The 23,055-nt window shown below is 44.9% G+C and overlaps 1 protein-coding gene across 1 annotated transcript in view; it reads left to right on the top strand.

Annotated features, from left to right (window-relative positions):
• Positions 1-1,694: 1,694 nt before the first annotated feature.
• Positions 1,695-23,055, top strand: part of LOC135027306 (uncharacterized) — a 72,395-nt gene continuing 51,034 nt past the window's right edge. The window contains exons 1-4 of the mRNA XM_063953698.1: positions 1,695-1,956; positions 2,032-2,574; positions 2,672-2,794; positions 2,901-2,962. Coding sequence (XP_063809768.1) covers positions 1,695-1,956; positions 2,032-2,574; positions 2,672-2,794; positions 2,901-2,962 — 990 coding nt within the window. The remainder of the gene's footprint in view (positions 1,957-2,031; positions 2,575-2,671; positions 2,795-2,900; positions 2,963-23,055) is intronic.

Genomic DNA, 23,055 nt, shown 5'->3' with positions numbered 1-23,055 from the left:
AGAATTTTTTTCACGGCACCCCTAGGCCAAAAATTTCTTATTGAGAAATTTAGAAAGAAATATTACATTAAGTAGATCGCGTTTATATGTCATACTTAGGGTCAGTTGTGTGTGAGGGACAAGATTTGCTTCTGTTTGGCCACATAGTTTATGACTGGCAGCCACCAGCACTGGTTTTGCCTATAAACCATGAATAATTTGAATTGGTCCTGGACCACCAACCCAGGGCACCCCTGCAAGTGTCCCGAGGCACCCCAGGGAGCCACGGCACACAGTTTGGGAACCTCTGTGCTAATGTGTTTGGTCATGCTAGAGCAATGGTGTACTAGCAGCATGACATGTTGGGGTGCATTTACTGTCCTTTTGGTTTGTTTGGCCGTGGTTTTTCATGTTTTTTTAAATGTGCTAATGTGTTTGGTCATGCCTAAGCACTGGTGTACCAGCAGCATGACATGTTGCAGTGGATTTACTGGCCTTTTTGGTTGTCTGGGCGTGGTTTTTCATGTTTTTTTAAATGTGCTAATGTGTTTGGTCATGCTATAGCACTGGTGTACTAGCAGCATGACATGTTGGGTGCATTTACTGTCCTTTTGGGTTGTTTGGGGCGTGGTTTTTCATGTTTTTTTTAAATGGGCTAATGTGTTTGGTCATGCTTGAACACTGGTATGCCAGCAGCATAACATGTTGGGTGCATTTACTGTCCTTTTGGGTTGTTTGGGTGTGGTTTTTCATGTTTTTTTAAATGTGCTAATGTTTTTGGTCATGCTTGAGCACTGGTGTACCAGCAGCATGACATGTTGGGGTGCATTTCTGTCCTTTTGGGTTGTTTGGGCGTGGTTTTTCATGTTATTTTTATGTGCTAATGTTTTTGGTTATGCTTGAGCACTGGTGTACCAGCAGCATGACATGTTGGGGTGCAGGGGCGGCTTTAGTGTTATTTTTCTATTTTAAGAATTATGTAATGTGGGGTGTGCGGCTCTGTTTTTTTTTGGGGCGGGGGTTTGGTTGTGTTTTTTGGGGTACATATGTTTAAAAATTTTTTTTCCTTTTTACAACAGGGATGTCCGGGGACCAGTGCCCCCTATCCTACCCTTCCCTCCACTCCTCAGAAGAATTGCTGGACAGCAACGAGGAGTGGGCCCCGACCCAGAAGGAGGAGATGGCCGAACAGGCATCCAGTGATCAGTCGAGGTCATCAAGGGACCAAGAAAGTAGAAAGAAAAAGAAAAGGCCAAGACAGGTAATTACTTTCAGCGCCTGCAGCCACCATAGCATCCAACTTGACACACCCATGGGCTACTTTGCGCACTGCCAGGCACACCGACACACCCCAAGGCACACCTACAGGTATCTTTGCGTACTGCCGGGGACACTGACACACTCCCAAGGACACCTACAGATCATTGTGATATTATTAATTGCATGTTTTATTTCCCTAAAAGGCAAGAAGCCAGCCAGAGGATCAGTGAGAGGAGGAAGCCTCTGGAGAAGACACAGGACAGAAGAATCCGCGTGGACCCTGGTACACCGAGGAGGAAAACTGTGCCCTAGTGGATGGCGTCGACAGGTCCTACGACGTTCTGTATGGACCAAGGGCACAGACAACAGCAGCAAAGACAAAGAGGAAGATCTGGGAGACCATCGCGGATAATGTCACTGCAGTATCTGGAAACCGCCGGAGCACCAGAAACTGCATGAAGCGGTACAGTGGTTGGCGTAGACAGACCAAGAAAAAGATTCAGCGCCGACATTTGACAGCAACCGGTGGTGGTGCGGCTCTCAATTTGAAGTGGCTGCCCTGGGAGGAAGTTATAAAAAGGCACATAAACCCTGTCATGGTCCAAGGAGTTCGAGGAGGTGTGGACTCCACCTCTCCTGCTGGTTTTCCCGAGGAGGAAGAACCGCCCAGAAGACGGAAGACGGCGGGAGCCCAGCAGCCCAAAAGGAGAGGTGTTGGTAAGAATTAATTCAAATGAGCTGTACTAAACTATTATTTCTTTTCTTTGCTGATGTGTTTGTTCTTTACCCTAGACACGCCTGCCCAGAGGACATCACCTGCGCGCAGACCATCACCTGCGCACCGGACATCCCCAGTGCGCAGACCATCACCTGTGTGCCAAACATCACCTGAGCGCCGGACATCACCAGCGCGTAGACCATCACCTGCGCGCAGACCATCAACTGCACACTGGACATCACCTGCACGCAGACGATTACCTGAACGCAGACTATCATCAGCGCACAGACTATCACCTACACGCCGGACATCATCAGCGCCCAGACCAGCACTTGTGCGCCCAACTTCAAAAGTACGCAGTACATCACCTGCGTGCAGGGCATCCCCGGCTCGTGATCAATCCTCCAGGAGCTCCGAGACTGTGACCCAACAGCCTCAAGCAGACATCACCCTTGTGGGCACATCACCTGACCTGTTTGAGTCAACATGGTTAACCGAGGAGACATTTCTAGGGTTTGATGACAGCCATGCCGATGCATCCAGTCATACCCAAGAAAAGTCTCCAGATTTGAGGCCCAGAGAAGCTCCTGGAGCAGCGGCACCACAGGATGCAGAAGGTTCATATATGATGAACCCATTGTTTTTTTTTTCATCACCATTTTCTATTGTTTAGTAACTTACAGTAGGTTTTTTTGTGTGTACTTTTGCAAACAGAGGTGCCATGGACCAGCAGCAGATTTGCGTCAGGGATTGGCCCCTACTTCAGGCCGGATCTGTTACAGGAAGAGTCGGAAGACAAGGTGGAAGTGCAGCAGCCCGCAGTTTCTACATCCTTGTGTAAGTAATTAGATAAAACAAACTTTAAAAAAAAATGTAAAAGTTTGTGAACCTTAAAACATATGTGGGAATGTGTCTTCTAATTTATTTCTACTTTTCTTTGCAGCTTCACAAATGCAATTGGTGGCAGACATTCAGCAAGGGCAGGGTCCCTCAAGGATTCAGAGGGTAAACACCCTGGCAACAGAAATGCAGGACTGCCAGTAGAGATGAGCGGGTTCGGTTTCTCTGACTCCGAACCCGCCAGAACTTCATGTTTTTTTTCACGAGTCCGAGCGACTCGGATCTTCCCGCCTTGCTCGGTTAACCCGAGCGCGCCCGAACGTCATCATGACGCTGTCGGATTCTCGCGAGGCTCGGATTCTATCGCGAGACTCGGATTCTATATAAGGAGCCGCGCGTCGCCGCCATTTTCACACGTGCATTGAGATTGATAGGGAGAGGACGTGGCTGGCGTCCTCTCCGTTTAGACACTTGATTTACTAATTTTGGGGAGCATTAGGAGTACTCAGTAGTGTACAGTGCAGAGTTTTGCTGATAGTGACCAGTGACCACCACTTTTATTTATAATCCGTTCTCTGCCTGAAAAAAGCGATACACAGCACACAGTGACTCAGTCACATACATACCATATCTGTGTGCACTGCTCAGGCTCAGGCCAGTGTGCTGCATCATCTATATATATTATATATCTGTCTGACTGCTCAGCTCACACAGCTTATAATTGTGGGGGAGACTGGGGAGCACTACTGCAGTGCCAGTTATAGGTTATAGCAGGAGCCAGGAGTACATAATATTATATTAAAATTAAACAGTGCACACTTTTGCTGCAGGAGTGCCACTGCCAGTGTGACTAGTGACCAGTGACCTGACCACCAGTATATAATATTAGTAGTATACTATCTCTTTATCAACCAGTCTATATTAGCAGCAGACACAGTACAGTGCGGTAGTTCACGGCTGTGGCTACCTCTGTGTCGGCACTCGGCAGCCCGTCCATAATTGTATATACCAGTGACCTAACCGTGGTTTTTTTTTCTTTCTTTATACATACATACTAGTTACGAGTATACTATCTCTTTATCAACCAGTCTATATATTAGCAGCAGACACAGTACAGTGCGGTAGTTCACGGCTGTGGCTACCTCTGTGTCGGCACTCGGCAGCCCGTCCATAATTGTATATACCAGTGACCTAACCGTGGTTTTTTTTTCTTTCTTTATACATACATACTAGTTACGAGTATACTATCTCTTTATCAACCAGTCTATATATTAGCAGCAGACACAGTACAGTGCGGTAGTTCACGGCTGTGGCTACCTCTGTGTCGGCACTCGGCAGCCCGTCCATAATTGTATATACCAGTGACCTAACCGTGGTTTTTTTTTCTTTCTTTATACATACATACTAGTTACGAGTATACTATCTCTTTATCAACCAGTCTATATATTAGCAGCAGACACAGTACAGTGCGGTAGTTCACGGCTGTGGCTACCTCTGTGTCGGCACTCGGCAGCCCGTCCATAATTGTATATACCACCTAACCGTGGTTTTTTTTTCTTTCTTTATACATACATACTAGTTACGAGTATACTATCTCTTTATCAACCAGTCTATATATTAGCAGCAGACACAGTACAGTGCGGTAGTTCACGGCTGTGGCTACCTCTGTGTCGGCACTCAGCAGCCCGTCCATAATTGTATATACCAGTGACCTAACCGTGGTTTTTTTTTCTTTCTTTATACATACATACTAGTTACGAGTATACTATCTCTTTATCAACCAGTCTATATATTAGCAGCAGACACAGTACAGTGCGGTAGTTCACGGCTGTGGCTACCTCTGTGTCGGCACTCGGCAGCCCGTCCATAATTGTATATACCACCTAACCGTGGTTTTTTTTTCTTTCTTTATACATACATACTAGTTACGAGTATACTATCTCTTTATCAACCAGTCTATATATTAGCAGCAGACACAGTACAGTGCGGTAGTTCACGGCTGTGGCTACCTCTGTGTCGGCACTCGGCAGCCCGTCCATAATTGTATATACCACCTAACCGTGGTTTTTTTTTCTTTCTTTATACATACATACTAGTTACGAGTATACTATCTCTTTATCAACCAGTCTATATATTAGCAGCAGACACAGTACAGTGCGGTAGTTCACGGCTGTGGCTACCTCTGTGTCGGCACTCGGCAGCCCGTCCATAATTGTATATACCACCTAACCGTGGTTTTTTTTTCTTTCTTTATACATACATACTAGTTACGAGTATACTATCTCTTTATCAACCAGTCTATATATTAGCAGCAGACACAGTACAGTGCGGTAGTTCACGGCTGTGGCTACCTCTGTGTCGGCACTCGGCAGCCCGTCCATAATTGTATATACCACCTAACCGTGGTTTTTTTTTCTTTCTTTATACATACATACTAGTTACGAGTATACTATCTCTTTATCAACCAGTCTATATATTAGCAGCAGACACAGTACAGTGCGGTAGTTCACGGCTGTGGCTACCTCTGTGTCGGCACTCGGCAGCCCGTCCATAATTGTATATACCACCTAACCGTGGTTTTTTTTTCTTTCTTTATACATACATACTAGTTACGAGTATACTATCTCTTTTTCTTTGCGTCATGTGCTGTTTGGGGAGGGTTTTTTGGAAGGGACATCCTACGTGACACTGCAGTGCCACTCCTAAATGGGCCCGGTGTTTGTGTCGGCCACTACGGTCGCTAATCTTACTCACACAGCTACCTCATTGCGCCTCTTTTTTTCTTTGCGTCATGTGCTGTTTGGGGAGGGTTTTTTGGAAGGGACATCCTACGTGACACTGCAGTGCCACTCCTAGATGGGCCCGGTGTTTGTGTCGGCCACTAGGGTCGCTAATCTTACTCACACAGCTACCTCATTGCGCCTCTTTTTTTCTTTGCGTCATGTGCTGTTTGGGGAGGGTTTTTTGGAAGGGACATCCTGCGTGACACTGCAGTGCCACTCCTAGATGGGCCCGGTGTTTGTGTCGGCCACTAGGGTCGCTTATCTTACTCACACAGCGACCTCGGTGCAAATTTTAGGACTAAAAATAATATTGTGAGGTGTGAGGTATTCAGAATAGACTGAAAATGAGTGTAAATTATGGTTTTTGAGGTTAATAATACTTTGGGATCAAAATGACCCCCAAATTCTATGATTTAAGCTGTTTTTTAGTGTTTTTGGAAAAAAACACCCGAATCCAAAACACACCCGAATCCGACAAAAATAATTCGGTGAGGTTTTGCCAAAACGCGTTCGAACCCAAAACACGGCCGCGGAACCGAACCCAAAACCAAAACACAAAACCCGAAAAATTTCAGGCGCTCATCTCTAACTGCCAGGAGAGTTTTCGGGGATGTTGTCGACACCAGACTGGAGGCCATTGAGAAGTCAATGGAGAAGATGGACACCAGTATGGTTAAAATGCAGAAGGCTCTGGCTGACAGCACGGCAGAAATGCGAAAGACCAGGGAGGCAGATTTTATTACAATTTATTTTTCTGAACAATACAAAATACAACTGTTTCATTTTCTTCAATAAAATGTTAAATTTAGAAATTTTGTGTTTTTTCTTTAAAATATAGTAACTGTAATTTACAATAGGGCATTTAAGGGATGTGGGGGTATTGAAGGTCTTGAGGTAGGACATGATGGTAGAGGGGGGTACTTTAGCGTCACTTTACACCGGAGTGGGTTCTTCTGTCTTTGGGAGGGCTACTCCGTGAAACCTTGGGAAGAGAAAAAGGATTAATTTCAAGGTTTTAGAAAGCGTGTCATCCACCCTGTAAAAGAAGAACAACAGGTACCAGAAACATTGCACAAACACACTGGTTACACCGACAAGAGGGAGGTTGGGTCCCTGCATCTCACCTGAGGGGTGTCTTTGTAACATGGCGGTGGGGGAGGTCCACATCACTAGTAGGCCGTCCATGGTAGAGGGGGGTACTTTAGCGTCACTTTACACCGGAGAGGGTACTTTGGCTTTGGGAGGGCTACTCCGTGAAACCTGTGTAAGAGTGGCTTTGAAAAAGTGTAACCAGGGTAAATCTGTGAAATCCTGGGTACATTTCTTCCCTCAGGCCAGTACAGAAAAAAATATTCAGGTGAAAAATCAAAATATAATAATGTAGGTCATAAATACAAAAAACAATTAGATAATTACTTCAAATATAAATATATATGCTATTAGAAATAAAAAAAACACCAAAAAAAATTAGTATTTTAAATTTCTTGTCAGCTAACGACAGAAAAACTTGGCACAATAAAATTGTCGAAAGTCATGTCGAAAAGCACTAATACCGATTCGACAATCTTCAATTGAATATACTTTTGTCGAAATCCCGGCTTTTTAACATTACAGACATTCGACTGTCGAAAAGTCAAAAGTAGAAATGGATTCAACAGCTTTTTTGTCGAAAAGTGCTGTATTGAATTGTCGAATCCAATTCGACATGGTTTTTTTGTCGAAAAAGCCCCGCTTTTCCACAAAATAAGGGATTCGACTAGAGATGAGCGCCTGAAATTTTTCGGGTTTTGTGTTTTGGTTTTGGGTTCGGTTCCGCGGCCGTGTTTTGGGTTCGAACGCGTTTTGGCAAAACCTCACCGAATTTTTTTTGTCGGATTCGGGTGTGTTTTGGATTCGGGTGTTTTTTTCAAAAAACACTAAAAAACAGCTTAAATCATAGAATTTGGGGGTCATTTTGATCCCAAAGTATTATTAACCTCAAAAACCATAATTTACACTCATTTTCAGTCTATTCTGAATACCTCACACCTCACAATATTATTTTTAGTCCTAAAATTTGCACCGAGGTCGCTGTGTGAGTAAGATAAGCGACCCTAGTGGCCGACACAAACACCGGGCCCATCTAGGAGTGGCACTGCAGTGTCACGCAGGATGTCCCTTCCAAAAAACCCTCCCCAAACAGCACATGACGCAAAGAAAAAAAGAGGCGCAATGAGGTAGCTGTGTGAGTAAGATTAGCGACCCTAGTGGCCGACACAAACACCGGGCCCATCTAGGAGTGGCACTGCAGTGTCACGCAGGATGGCCCTTCCAAAAAACCCTCCCCAAACAGCACATGACGCAAAGAAAAAAAGAGGCGCAATGAGGTAGCTGTGTGAGTAAGATTAGCGACCCTAGTGGCCGACACAAACACCGGGCCCATCTAGGAGTGGCACTGCAGTGTCACGCAGGATGTCCCTTCCAAAAAACCCTCCCCAAACAGCACATGACGCAAAGAAAAAAAGAGGCGCAATGAGGTAGCTGTGTGAGTAAGATTAGCGACCCTAGTGGCCGACACAAACACCGGGCCCATCTAGGAGTGGCACTGCAGTGTCACGCAGGATGTCCCTTCCAAAAAACCCTCCCCAAACAGCACATGACGCAAAGAAAAAAAGAGGCGCAATGAGGTAGCTGACTGTGTGAGTAAGATTAGCGACCCTAGTGGCCGACACAAACACCGGGCCCATTTAGGAGTGGCACTGCAGTGTCACGCAGGATGTCCCTTCCAAAAAACCCTCCCCAATCAGCACATGATGCAAAGAAAAAGAAAAGAAAAAAGAGGTGCAAGATGGAATTGTCCTTGGGCCCTCCCACCCACCCTTATGTTGTATAAACAAAACAGGACATGCACACTTTAACCAACCCATCATTTCAGTGACAGGGTCTGCCACACGACTGTGACTGATATGACGGGTTGGTTTGGACCCCCCCCAAAAAAGAAGCAATTAATCTCTCCTTGCACAAACTGGCTCTACAGAGGCAAGATGTCCACCTCATCATCACCCTCCGATATATCACCGTGTACATCCCCCTCCTCACAGATTATCAATTCGTCCCCACTGGAATCCACCATCTCAGCTCCCTGTGTACTTTGTGGAGGCAATTGCTGCTGGTCAATGTCTCCGCGGAGGAATTGATTATAATTCATTTTAATGAACATCATCTTCTCCACATTTTCTGGATGTAACCTCGTACGCCGATTGCTGACAAGGTGAGCGGCGGCACTAAACACTCTTTCGGAGTACACACTTGTGGGAGGGCAACTTAGGTAGAATAAAGCCAGTTTGTGCAAGGGCCTCCAAATTGCCTCTTTTTCCTGCCAGTATAAGTACGGACTGTGTGACGTGCCTACTTGGATGCGGTCACTCATATAATCCTCCACCATTCTATCAATGTTGAGAGAATCATATGCAGTGACAGTAGACGACATGTCCGTAATCGTTGTCTGGTCCTTCAGTCCGGACCAGATGTCAGCATCAGCAGTCGCTCCAGACTGCCCTGCATCACCGCCAGCGGGTGGGCTCGGAATTCTGAGCCTTTTCCTCGCACCCCCAGTTGCGGGAGAATGTGAAGGAGGAGATGTTGACAGGTCGCGTTCCGCTTGACTTGACAATTTTGTCACCAGCAGGTCTTTCAACCCCAGCAGACTTGTGTCTGCCGGAAAGAGAGATCCAAGGTAGGCTTTAAATCTAGGATCGAGCACGGTGGCCAAAATGTAGTGCTCTGATTTCAACAGATTGACCACCCGTGAATCCTTGTTAAGCGAATTAAGGGCTCCATCCACAAGTCCCACATGCCTAGCGGAATCGCTCCGTGTTAGCTCCTCCTTCAATGTCTCCAGCTTCTTCTGCAAAAGCCTGATGAGGGGAATGACCTGACTCAGGCTGGCAGTGTCTGAACTGACTTCACGTGTGGCAAGTTCAAAGGGCATCAGAACCTTGCACAACGTTGAAATCATTCTCCACTGCGCTTGAGACAGGTGCATTCCACCTACTATATCGTGCTCAATTGTATAGGCTTGAATGGCCTTTTGCTGCTCCTCCAACCTCTGAAGCATATAGAGGGTTGAATTCCACCTCGTTACCACTTCTTGCTTCAGATGATGGCAGGGCAGGTTCAGTAGTTTTTGGTGGTGCTCCAGTCTTCTGTACGTGGTGCCTGTACGCCGAAAGTGTCCCGCAATTCTTCTGGCCACCGACAGCATCTCTTGCACGCCCCTGTCGTTTTTAAAAAAATTCTGCACCACCAAATTCAAGGTATGTGCAAAACATGGGACGTGCTGGAATTTGCCCATATTTAATGCACACACAATATTGCTGGCGTTGTCCGATGCCACAAGTCCACAGGAGAGTCCAATTGGGGTAAGCCATTCCGCGATGATCTTCCTCAGTTGCCGTAAGAGGTTTTCAGCTGTGTGCGTATTCTGGAAAGCGGTGATACAAAGCGTAGCCTGCCTAGGAAAGAGTTGGCGTTTGCGAGATGCTGCTACTGGTGCCGCCGCTGCTGTTCTTGCGGCGGGAGTCCATACATCTACCCAGTGGGCTGTCACAGTCATATAGTCCTGACCCTGCCCTGCTCCACTTGTCCACATGTCCGTGGTTAAGTGGACATTGGGTACAACTGCATTTTTTAGGACACTGGTGAGTCTTTTTCTGACGTCCGTGTACATTCTCGGTATCGCCTGCCTAGAGAAGTGGAACCTAGATGGTATTTGGTAACGGGGGCACACTGCCTCAATAAATTGTCTAGTTCCCTGTGAACTAACGGCGGATACCGGACGCACGTCTAACACCAACATAGTTGTCAAGGCCTCAGTTATCCGCTTTGCAGCAGGATGACTGCTGTGATATTTCATCTTCCTCGCAAAGGACTGTTGAACAGTCAATTGCTTACTGGAAGTAGTACAAGTGGGCTTACGACTTCCCCTCTGGGATGACCATCGACTCCCAGCAGCAACAACAGCAGCGCCAGCAGCAGTAGGCGTTACACGCAAGGATGCATCGGAGGAATCCCAGGCAGGAGAGGAATCGTCAGAATTGCCAGTGACATGGCCTGCAGGACTATTGGCATTCCTGGGGAAGGAGGAAATTGACACTGAGGGAGTTGGTGGGGTGGTTTGCGTGAGCTTGGTTACAAGAGGAAGGGATTTACTGGTCAGTGGACTGCTTCCGCTGTCACCCAAAGTTTTTGAACTTGTCACTGACTTATTATGAATGCGCTGCAGGTGACGTATAAGGGAGGATGTTCCGAGGTGGTTAACGTCCTTACCCCTACTTATTACAGCTTGACAAAGGGAACACACGGCTTGACACCTGTTGTCCGCATTTCTGGTGAAATACCTCCACACCGAAGAGCTGATTTTTTTGGTATTTTCACCTGGCATGTCAACGGCCATATTCCTCCCACGGACAACAGGTGTCTCCCCGGGTGCCTGACTTAAACAAACCACCTCACCATCAGAATCCTCCTGGTCAATTTCCTCCCCAGCGCCAGCAACACCCATATCCTCCTCATCCTGGTGTACTTCAACACTGACATCTTCAATCTGACTATCAGGAACTGGACTGCGGGTGCTCCTTCCAGCACTTGCAGGGGGCGTGCAAATGGTGGAAGGCGCATGCTCTTCACGTCCAGTGTTGGGAAGGTCAGGCATCGCAACCGACACAATTGGACTCTCCTTGTGGATTTGGGATTTCGAAGAATGCACAGTTCTTTGCTGTGCTGCTTTTGCCAGCTTGAGTCTTTTCATTTTTCTAGCGAGAGGCTGAGTGCTTCCATCCTCATGTGAAGCTGAACCACTAGCCATGAACATAGGCCAGGGCCTCAGCCGTTCCTTGCCACTCCGTGTCGTAAATGGCATATTGGCAAGTTTACGCTTCTCCTCCGACAATTTTATTTTAGGTTTTGGAGTCCTTTTTTTTCTGATATTTGGTGTTTTGGATTTGACATGCTCTGTACTATGACATTGGGCATCGGCCTTGGCAGACGACGTTGCTGGCATTTCATCGTCTCGGCCATGACTAGTGGCAGCAGCTTCAGCACGAGGTGGAAGTGGATCTTGATCTTTCCCTAATTTTGGAACCTCAACATTTTTGTTCTCCATATTTTAATAGGCACAACTAAAAGGCACCTCAGGTAAACAATGGAGATGGATACTAGTATACAATTATGGACTGCCTGCCGAGTGCAGACACAGAGGTAGCCACAGCCGTGAACTACCATACTGTACTGTGTCTGCTGCTAATATAGACTGGTTGATAAAGAGATGTCTATGTAACTATGTATGTATAAAGAAGAAAGAAAAAAAAACCACGGTTAGGTGGTATACAATTATGGACGGACTGCCTGCCGAGTGCAGACACAGAGGTAGCCACAGCCGTGAACTACCGTACTGTACTGTGTCTGCTGCTAATAATATAGACTGGTTGATAAAGAGATGTCGTAGTAGTATGTATGTATAAAGAAGAAAGAAAAAAAAACCACGGTTAGGTGGTATACAATTATGGACGGACTGCCTGCCGAGTGCAGACACAGAGGTAGCCACAGCCGTGAACTACCGTACTGTACTGTGTCTGCTGCTAATATAGACTGGTTGATAAAGAGATGTCTATGTAACTATGTATGTATAAAGAAGAAAGAAAAAAAAACCACGGTTAGGTGGTATACAATTATGGACGGACTGCCTGCCGAGTGCAGACACAGAGGTAGCCACAGCCGTGAACTAACGTACTGTACTGTGTCTGCTGCTAATATAGACTGGTTGATAAAGAGATGTCTATGTAACTATGTATGTATAAAGAAGAAAGAAAAAAAAACCATGGTTAGGTGGTATACAATTATGGACGGACTGCCTGCCGAGTGCAGACACAGAGGTAGCCACAGCCGTGAACTACCGTACTGTACTGTGTCTGCTGCTAATATAGACTGGTTGATAAAGAGATGTCTATGTAACTATGTATGTATAAATAAGAAAGAAAAAAAAACCACGGTTAGGTGGTATACAATTATGGACGGACTGCCTGCCGAGTGCAGACACAGAGGTAGCCACAGCCGTGAACTACCGTACTGTACTGTGTCTGCTGCTAATATAGACTGGTTGATAAAGAGATGTCGTAGTAGTATGTATGTATAAAGAAGAAAAAAAAACCACGGTTAGGTGGTATAAAATTATGGACGGACTGCCTGCCGAGTGCAGACACAGAGGTAGCCGCAGCCGTGAACTACCGTACTGTGTCTGCTGCGACTGGATGATAAATGATATAAAAAATATATATATATCACTACTGCAGCCGGACAGGTATATATTATATATTATATAATGACGGACCTGCTGGACACTGTCTGTCCGCAGAATGAGTTTTATTTTTATAGAATAAAAAAAACAACAACACACAAGTGAAGTCACACGACGAGTGTTTAACTTTTTCAGGCAATCACAATATAAGTATACTACTAACTATACTGGTGGTCAGTGTGGTCAGGTCACTGGTCAGTCACACTGGCAGTGGCACTCCTGCAGCAAAAGTGTGCACTGTTTAATTTTAATATAATATTATGTACTCCTGGCTCCTGCTATAACCTATAACTGGCACTGCAGTGCTCCCCAGTCTCCCCCACAATTATAAGCTGTGTGAGCTGAGCAGTCAGACAGATATATAATATATATAGATGATGCAGCACACTGGGCTGAGCCTGAGCAGTGCACACAGATATGGTATGTGACTGAGTCACTGTGTGTATCGCTTTTTTCAGGCAGAGAACGGATATATTAAATAAACTGCACTGTCTGGTGGTCACTCACTATATAATATTATGTACTCCTGGCTCCTGCTATAACCTATAACTGGCACTGCAGTGCTCCCCAGTCTCCCCCACAATTATAAGCTGTGTGAGCTGAGCAGTCAGACAGATATATAATATATATAGATGATGCAGCACACTGGGCTGAGCCTGAGCAGTGCACACAGATATGGTATGTGACTGAGTCACTGTGTGTATCGCTTTTTTCAGGCAGAGAACGGATATATTAAATAAACTGCACTGTCTGGTGGTCACTCACTAGTAAACTCTCTGCACTCTCTACACTTCTACAGTACTCCTCCTAGTCCTAAGCTCCAGTAAATCTCTCTCTCTTATAATCTAAATGGAGAGGACGCCAGCCACGTCCTCTCCCTATCAATCTCAATGCACGTGTGAAAATGGCGGCGACGCGCGGCTCCTTATATAGAATCCGAGTCTCGCGATAGAATCCGAGCCTCGCGAGAATCCGACAGCGTCATGATGACGTTCGGGCGCGCTCGGGTTAACCGAGCAAGGCGGGAAGATCCGAGTCGCTAGGATCCGTGTAAAAAAAGCTGAAGTTCGGGCGGGTTCGGATTCCGAGGAACCGAACCCGCTCATCTCTAGATTCGACACCAGTTGAATATACCCCACAGAGTCACAGATGTTCAGATGTGTTCTCATATTATACCAAGCCTAAATACGCCAATTATACCCATTTCTTTTTAATGCCAATTAAATGTGAAATAAGAAAGGATTCTAAGAATCCATAGGTAGGATATACTGCATGCTATGCTTCTGGTTAGTAAGTATTGCAAGGGGCCAATTTTTTGAGTGACAGTTGACTTGTGAGTAGTCAGCACCCACCAAACTGGGTTAGTGTGGAAAGCAACTGTTCATATCATCTGCAGTAACAGACACCAGGTGCTACACACCCCAGGACTCATATATATTCTCGTGTGAGCAGTTAGTCTTTGCTTTTCACCTCACCGCAGTCAGGTCTCATTGATAGATGCTTTGTCCTATTTCTGTTTGTTTCCAGGCTATCGGATACAGAGATCTGCTGGCCGACATAAAAAGATAAACTCTCTGCTGTCTATTTATAGAAAAAGTGGTTTTAAGAATTGCCTGAGCATTCAGTTCCTGAGGTTCAACTTTCACCAACTGGGGGTAATGACCCTGGCATCTGACCTCAGATGGAACGTGACAAAAGGTCACAAGAATACAAGAGACAGGCTAAGAATATAGCAGACAGAACAGTTACAATGATCTCATATTCTGCATTCCTATTGCTATACATACACCAGAATAATTAGTGTCTGGAAATGGCTAATTCCCAACATGCAAAATCTCAGTATCATTTACATCATATGAAAAATATTAATTTACTAGGATCATTTTCATGGACTCGAAATTTCTACAGGTTAAAGTTATGAGTGCCTAACTTTAGTGATGCCCTTATTGGTTTTTGCTGCCTAGTCTTTGCTGTTGTATTTGGTCTGGCCTAAAATAAAATTCCAAACAGGACCTAAGGACAGCGCAAACAGCAAAAAACATAGGTTAGAAAAAAGCAAAAGTTAAAAAAAAAAGTAATAGTAAGTTTAAAATGGCACCCAGGTTAGGAAGCAATGATTGGTTAAGTGATGCCAGGCCTAGATTTGTATAGGTCACTGTTACTTTACGGTATAATAAAACGCACAGGACTTTGAGGGAGATGTATCATTATTTGCAAAAACAGACCTGTTTTAGTGCAGTTTTAGCACATTTTTTCGTGGCTTAACAGCTGCACATCTTGCCTTGCAGTCTGTAGAGGAAGGAAAATGAGGAAAGCAGGAACTGCAGGCCTGTCTTGATTTACTTACCTCAGTACTTGTAAGTGTTCAGGAAGTGTCTGCTGCAACGAGTGAGGGGGTTGGCATCGCCATGGCGATATCCCTGCAGCTGCGAGTGGGTGCAGTCATCGGCTGGAATCCCATATTAGCGTTTGTTTGAGCTGGGACTGAGGAGCCAGGATCAGCTGACTTGTTTTTTTTATGTGAGTTTATTCAGTAGCGGGTGGGCCCAGCTACTGAGAGCAGCCTGGCTTTTTATTTTTTTAAATGTTGAAGATTTTTTTTTGTATTCTTGGAAGGATAGGTTGACTGCTGGCGCCCGTAATGTCAAACACTGCGGACCACTGAGAGGATGTGCAGGACGCTGCCTGCTGGAGGGTGAGGAGCTGGGGAGTACTTATGTGGGAAAGGCCACATAAAGCCTTCCAGATTGACCGCTGTGATAATTCCATTACATTGAGAGGTCTATTCCTGAAACAGTGAAAAAAGTGGAGAAAAGGACCAGTGGAGAAGTTGCCTATAGCAACCAATCAGCTTTGAAAGAAGCTTTTATCAAGTACATTTTATAAAATCTAAGCGAGATGCTGATTGGTTGCCATACGCAACTTCTACACTGGTCTGTTTCTTCACTGCTTTCACTGCTTCATGAATAGACTCCTCAATTTCTACAAATTCTACCGCAGTCCCCCCATTTCTATCAGCAGCCGCAGCACCCTTAGGTTCCTATGCAGTTGCAAAGCTGTCAGATTTTCCAAAGCTTGCCCTGATTGGATAATGGCAACTGATAGTAGCAACATACTTTGATGAGTTGATTAACGAAATTTTTTTAGGACCCTCACATTGATGATATGATATGCAAGAGTCCTTGGTCTGAAGATAAGATGTGATTGAAATGTTATATGAGAGGATTCTCCTGAGCTTTCAAGAGTTCACTGGTAATAAGAGAAATTGCCATCTCCATTGCAGATTTCTGTTCTAGTACCTGGTGTTTCTCACTGCTCATAAGGTTAATGGGAACCCCAAGAAGCCTATTTAAGCCATATGCAACAAGAGTGCTGGCCAAATATAGGTCAGCTGATTGCTCACATCTCAGAAGAGATCAATAAAACAAATGTCATCTGAAGACTGTTCTTACCATGCAGAGCCTGATCAAGATCATGTAGGACCCTACTTAAGATACTGACTTGCTCGCCTTTCTCTCTTTCTTTTTCAAAAAAAGAAAAAACCCATGGAAGTACTGTATGTTAGGGTAATCCGGTCCCTCAGCAAGTGCTAGCCACAAGTTTTATGCACAGAAGATGTGGTCCCTGAGGACCTTTTTTGCTGGGACCCTGATAACAATTAGGTCATCATGTTTGTACAGTATGATCACCTAGTCACGGTAGTGGCTCATACATGCATCTGCATCATGCTCATTATGGGGTAGATTTAGAGTTACACACTGCTACGATTGCTTTAGCATCTTTTGCCATAGTCGTGACTGCGAATTTATGCTAATGCTAGTAAAACCCTTCCTTTTGTGTGCAAGTGTGCAGCTAAGTGTGCAAGGACTAGGACCCCACTTTGTGATTTTTAGGCTCAACAATCCCACTTGGTACGCTACCATCGAATGCACAGTCGAAACTTGCACCTGCACTATGCAGAATCTCCACCAGAGAACGGCCTCCACTGTGAGCGATTAAAAGGAGAGTACTGTATGTACTAAGACTTGGAGAGAGATAAAGTGGGCAGAGATAATGTACCAAACAGGGTCGGACTGCCCATCTGGGCCAATGGGCTGGTGGGCCGGTCTTGTCACACAGAGAGCCGGGAAGGCTATGTGCAGCGCAGCCTCCGGCTCTCTGGTCCGGCCGCTCCACCACCTCCCCTCCCGTCTCTATAGAAATGAAGGAATGCTGCAAGTCCACACCCCCCTGACTCACGGTAAGCCCCTGTGTGCGTGTTGCGCACCCCTGTCCCCCGCCCATCTCCATGAAAATGGGGGCATGCTGCAAGTCCATGCCCCTGACTCGCAGCACGCCCCCGTCTTTAGTGCCCGAGCACCCCTGTTCACGGCGCGTGCACCCCTGGCAACCAACTAGTTCCTGTCATTCTTCAAAGGCAGCCTGTAACATGACAGGAGCTGATTGGTTGATACTTTATCTCAGTCTACTTTATCGCTAAAGCTTAGTAAATAGACCCCAAGGTTTCTGAGTTCCCAAAGAGTTACACACCTGCCACACTTTGATAATAGCTATCCCCTATCCATACATTGAGCTTCATAGGCATCATCACCTTCAGTATTCCAGAGGCCTCCCATTGGCCACCCACTTCCTGAAGGAACTGGGCAGTTTATAAATCATTATAAATCACCTTTTCAGAGCTGGATTAAGGAAGGGGGGGGGGGGACACTGTACCCCGGGCTCCCCTCTGTCAGGGAGGCCCCCCAGCCAGAGCACACTGAGGTCACTGGCTCTCCCTCTTATGTGCAGTAGAAGGAAGAACCTGGCAGCCAGGATGCAAGCAGGAGAGTGGGGTCCATTGGTTTAAATTTAATATACGTAATCTAATATAACCCCCAACCCACCCCCAGAGCACACCACTGCACGTGCACTGTAAAGTCCCATAGTGTGAGTGGACAGGATGACGTGTGGGTGCTAACAAGATGTGGCGAGCCTGAGGAGTGGGGACGGCCACCCCTGTTTTAAGTGCACCAGCCTTGCCCCAAGGCTTAATTTGGCCCTGCCTACTGTACATGTTTTAACTCCTATCCCAAGTACTAGTTATTCTCTTTCACTAATTTCTTGGAAAGTAATTTTCACTTAGATTTGCTAAATGTACAACATTGAATTATATGCTATGCACAATATGATCATACCCCACCTAATATAAAGTCAGCAAACAAAGGTGTCATTTGATTCATGTGTTTAATAAATTATCACTGGACATATGTATATGATTTCACTGACTCTTCTGTGTAACCCTAGATCCTATTTTTGGCAATATAATGACCTTCCTAAAACATAACTCTCAGTACAGTACAGTATAAGAGTATCTATTGTCCCACCTTTATCTGAAAAAATCTAACTCCAAGTAGATTTGCAGGAAAGTAAGGGACGTTTAAATTGTAGGCTGGTGTCAAATGATCTCTAATGCTCTTTATATTTCAATGAAGCCTCATTTTTACCAGAGCATAGTAATAAATAAAATCCAATACAAACTCTAACACTGTCTAGAAAAGCTGAATACAGAACACATAACCTTTCCTTAAAGGCATTCATGCCGATTTCAGCAGGACAGTATCCATCCTGATCGGTACTAAACTGTCCAACTGTCATGACCGGGACTAAATTGTTCTGATCAATGGGCAGATTTATGTGATGTCTGTTCAGTGCTGCTCTGCATAGCTTATCCCGATGTTCATCAATGGCGAGTTGCATTGTATTGAGGCCAAACCCCACCGATGATTTGCAGCCATTTTTAACTCGCTGACTAATCACACTACATTTAATTTCCCCTGCGAGTTCCTACTTGCAGTTGTTATGGTTTTCTATTTACTGTGGTTGGAGCTCACTTCCTAATGTTTTATGTTCCATGTACAATATTCTGAATAAGACTTCAAGTTCCAAACATATGATTACTAATATATAATGCCAGATTTATGTGAGGAGATATGTGAATCGGATGGAACATATATAAGCAAAATAATAAATAATAAATAATAATAAATAATAAGTGACATACCGTGATATACATGCTATATATGTTTTAAGTAACTAAAGTTATTTCTATTTTTATTGTGATTAAGATTAATGAATATACATTGTTTATATTGTTTATATATGACAGTTTTTCAACAATATTTAGTTGCAATTATTATTACGCTTCATTTTATATAATGTTGGGTTTCATATCTATTTGTCCTCTTGTTTAAGTAATTTTGGGGCCTATCAATTAATATTTTATCTCCCCCGAAAAACATCAGTTTTCAGGGTATACCCACAAATATTATGTTTCCCCAAATGCATGTACAGGGTACGGCAGTAGCTATTGGAGATTTCATTTCAATATCAACCTTAAATGTTTCTGTGGGGGCTGCTTTTTGCCAAATTTGCCTTTTTCCTGGTAGAAAACGCCATCTCCAGATGGTGTTATTGCTGTAGCATATGGGCTACATTCCTCATGAGTTACAAGAGAGAGATCCATAGGATCCCTCCCGGCATTCTACACTCACGCAGCTGCAGTAACCAGACCACACATGTGGATAGGGTCCCAAAGGAGAAGTGAAGTGATCGCCTTAGTGATCACTACAGTTCTACTACCCCTTTTCCACTGCCTTCATAAGCCTGGGTTTTTGCTCATGAATGCACATCAACCCAGGCTTGTGCTCAGTGGAAAAGGGTCCAAAAAAACCCGAGTCCAGTTAACGGGGAATCCAACCCAGGAGGTTTGCAAGGTTGGCCACAGGTAGGACCCAGGTTAAGGGGCAGTGTAAAGGGTAATCTGGGTCACCTGACCAGGGACCAGTTTACAGCATGGGTAGAGCCCATACCTCCTACCCGCAGTGTCCTGAGGCGGATGGGAGGCTGGGGTGTGCTGCTGTCTGGGTGCCAGACAAAGGTGAATGGATGCTAGTGCAAAGAGACGGAGGCTGAGGGCAGCCGAGCAGCCGCCAGAGTGATGGGCTCGCCCTCAGCATGACATGGGGTGACTTCAAGCAGCGAGCATGGCCTAATGGAACTGAGGCAACTACCCGTGTTCCCAATCTCTTGGCACTTGGAGACGATCAAAAGAGACTGCATCCGTGCTGCAGTGGGAATGGGGTAAATCCTGTCTGACCCGGCTTGGAATCATGTCGTGTTTGTATTCAGAATAAGGTCAGGATTCCGGAGCCGGTATTCTGACTGCCGGGATCTCAACAGCGGGGCTCGGGACTGCTTCCGCTGATTATAAACTCCCAATATATGAGAGATACGAATGAACTTGTATAAAATACAACTCAATAAAAAAATATGTACCGAAGTGTGTGACCACATACGGTTCACAATCATTTTCCACCACTTCCATACATTGCTTTCACATATGTATTATACCTTGAACACACACAATAAATGCTTTGTGTCCGTGTATCTGTATAGCCCCTTGTTTCAATTAGTGTTGCCGCACAATCCTGTTACTGACACAACATTCTTCCAACCCTCAGCCTTTATATAGTCTGTAGAAGACTGACAAGAAGAAGCATTCCTCAAATCTGCGGCATCTCTAGCCACGCACACTCCGGGGAAAGTCTTAAATAGAAGGCATTGCAAACATGTAACTCACTAATGATGTCAGATTGTCTGCTGACAAGTTCAGTGATAGGTCAAGTGACTGACCCTCAGCAAGGAACAAATGTCTTACTTGCCTTCAAACATTGATTTTTATTGACCACGAAACATGAATCAAAATTTAGAAAAGGACAGAGATAACTAGGCACAAAATGCCACTCTGAGATTTATGTCTGTGTTGTAACTAAATGAAATGAAATGAAACCTCTTTCTCTTTTTCTTTTTCCTTCTTTTTCTCTTTTTCTTTTTCTCTTTCCTTTCACCGCTCTATGGGGATTTGACTATATATCGTAAACTATAACAGTTGGTAGCACCATTTTGAGCCTTCAGTTTCATCAATATGTGGACATATGTGTAATTTTCCCCCACACACTAGAAAGGTGGGTCACGAATACACACGTAGAAGGCACCCCAATTTCTGTATATACGTTACAACATAATTTTTGGTCTTGGTGCGGGTTACTCACCAGCTAGGGTAAGAGCTCAAGCTTTTCCCTATATTGGAACCCCTTGATGAAATGAAACCTACAACCATGATCAAACAAAACAAGGTTTAAATGGATTATACAATGGATCGTTAATTTGATATGTTTTTCCAAAAAACAAGGTTAACTACCATGTCACCTGTCTATTGCATGTATACAAATAGGAGTTGGCCCCCTGTTGTCTTATTGGATTAATTTGACAGTATCAGTAAGGACAAAACACAGGTATGTTGATCGCTACATGAGGGGCTCCCAAAAACAACAACTGCCAATACAAAATGATTGTTTTACAGATTCAAAGGTTCTCCATAGCTAGTTTCACCCCGAACCTGTAATAGCGTCTTCCCCAACACACAATAGGAAATTGAATGGATACCATACTCGGTGCAGATGATACAACGGATTGGAGGGTTACTATGAGGGGAAATTCAACTACAGTCGGATCCTCTCCGATAGAGAGGATCCAACACTTCAGTATTCAATAGTGGGCCATTTCCCTTCCCATTCTGACCATTCATTCCGCCCTCTCTTTTTGACCGCGGGGGGCTCGAAAACACATGGATGAGCAGAGATTCCGACAGGACGGAAAAACTGCATTTCAGTTGAATATTGAAGTGTTGGAAAGTTCAGATTATCGTCGGAAAGTGCCGTCTTTCCGCCCTGTCGGAACTTCCAACTGTAACTGAATATCCCCCTATGGGGGGATGCAATTAGTTCCCATCATTTCGGAGCTAATGAATTTGCTCCACATGAGTATTCAATTAGGGCCGTTTTCGGACGTTTTGAAATCATTTTCACCAACGCCTTTTCACCTTTTTGAAAAGGCGTTGGCGAAAAAAATGCCTCAAAATCTGTGAAAATGGCCAGCATTTTTCATGGAAAACAAGTGGATTCGCCGATCTACGTGTTTTCCGCCCCTGCCACATTTTTCACCTAGGTGAAAATCCGGCCCTCCTATTGCATAGGGCGAATCTCCATTTGCACTAAAAATAGCGAAAAAGCTCATTTTTTCACCTAGGCGAAAAATTGGAGCTAATTGCATACCCCCCTATGCCTCTTACTAGGCACATTCTGTTTGGTAAGCAAAGAAAAAAAAATACAAGTACCTGTGTACCTGGAACAACTCATATTGCATTGCAAGCGGTGCAAATACTGTACATTTAATATTTTTGGATGCAGGGTACTGGCTGCTTTTACATGTAGCCCACAAATGGGTTTTATTTATACACTGCAATTCAGAATTCAGCTTGGGCATACCCCTTCCAAATCTCACCTGTCCAGGGAGCCGGTCCGCGCTGCTTCTGCTGGGCTGCCGGGGTGCCGGATCCAGTGTGCTGCGGTGACCTCTGGTGCTGTAAAGTGCTCTGCACTTTGCAGTGTGACTTTACTGCACCGGGGTCACATTGCAGCACATGGGACACCTGGCGCCCAGCAGCGCTCACCGGAGCACCGGACATCGGCTATCTGGACAGGTGAGTATGATTTTTTTTCTTTTCTTTTTTTTTCTTCTTTTTAACACTTTGATCAGCTTGTGTGTCTATCGGACACACATAGCTGATCACTGGAGCTGGGTTCCGCTCAGCTTTCTCTGCCCGGGGCAGCGAAAGCTGGGCAAATGCCTCCCTATCGCAGGGCACACTGAGCTGGCGACATTATCACAGGGCACACTGTGGTATTTTTTCACATTTCTTTTTAGTAAATCTGGTCAGTTCGCATTACCCTTATAAGTATGGGGAATGTGATGTGGCTTACTAAAAAAAAGTTAATTTCAAGGGTTTGGAGCAGTTTTTCATGAAAACTGCTCCAAATACCCTTTAATACATTTAGGTGATACTAAAATAATGTGAAAAGGGTGTGAAAACACCCTTTTTCACATTATTGTAGTAAAAATAATGTTAATAAATAGACCTCTAAGAAAGGTAAAGAGAAAGAGACACACACACACACACACACACACACACACACACACACACACACACACGGAGAGAGAGAGAGAGAGAGAGAGAGAGAGAGAGAGAGAGAGAGATGGGTGAG

The sequence above is a fragment of the Pseudophryne corroboree genome, chromosome 2, assembly GCF_028390025.1.
Source record: "Pseudophryne corroboree isolate aPseCor3 chromosome 2, aPseCor3.hap2, whole genome shotgun sequence".
NCBI classification, from domain to species: domain Eukaryota; kingdom Metazoa; phylum Chordata; class Amphibia; order Anura; family Myobatrachidae; genus Pseudophryne; species Pseudophryne corroboree.
This window is presented reverse-complemented; position numbering and strand designations above follow the sequence as displayed.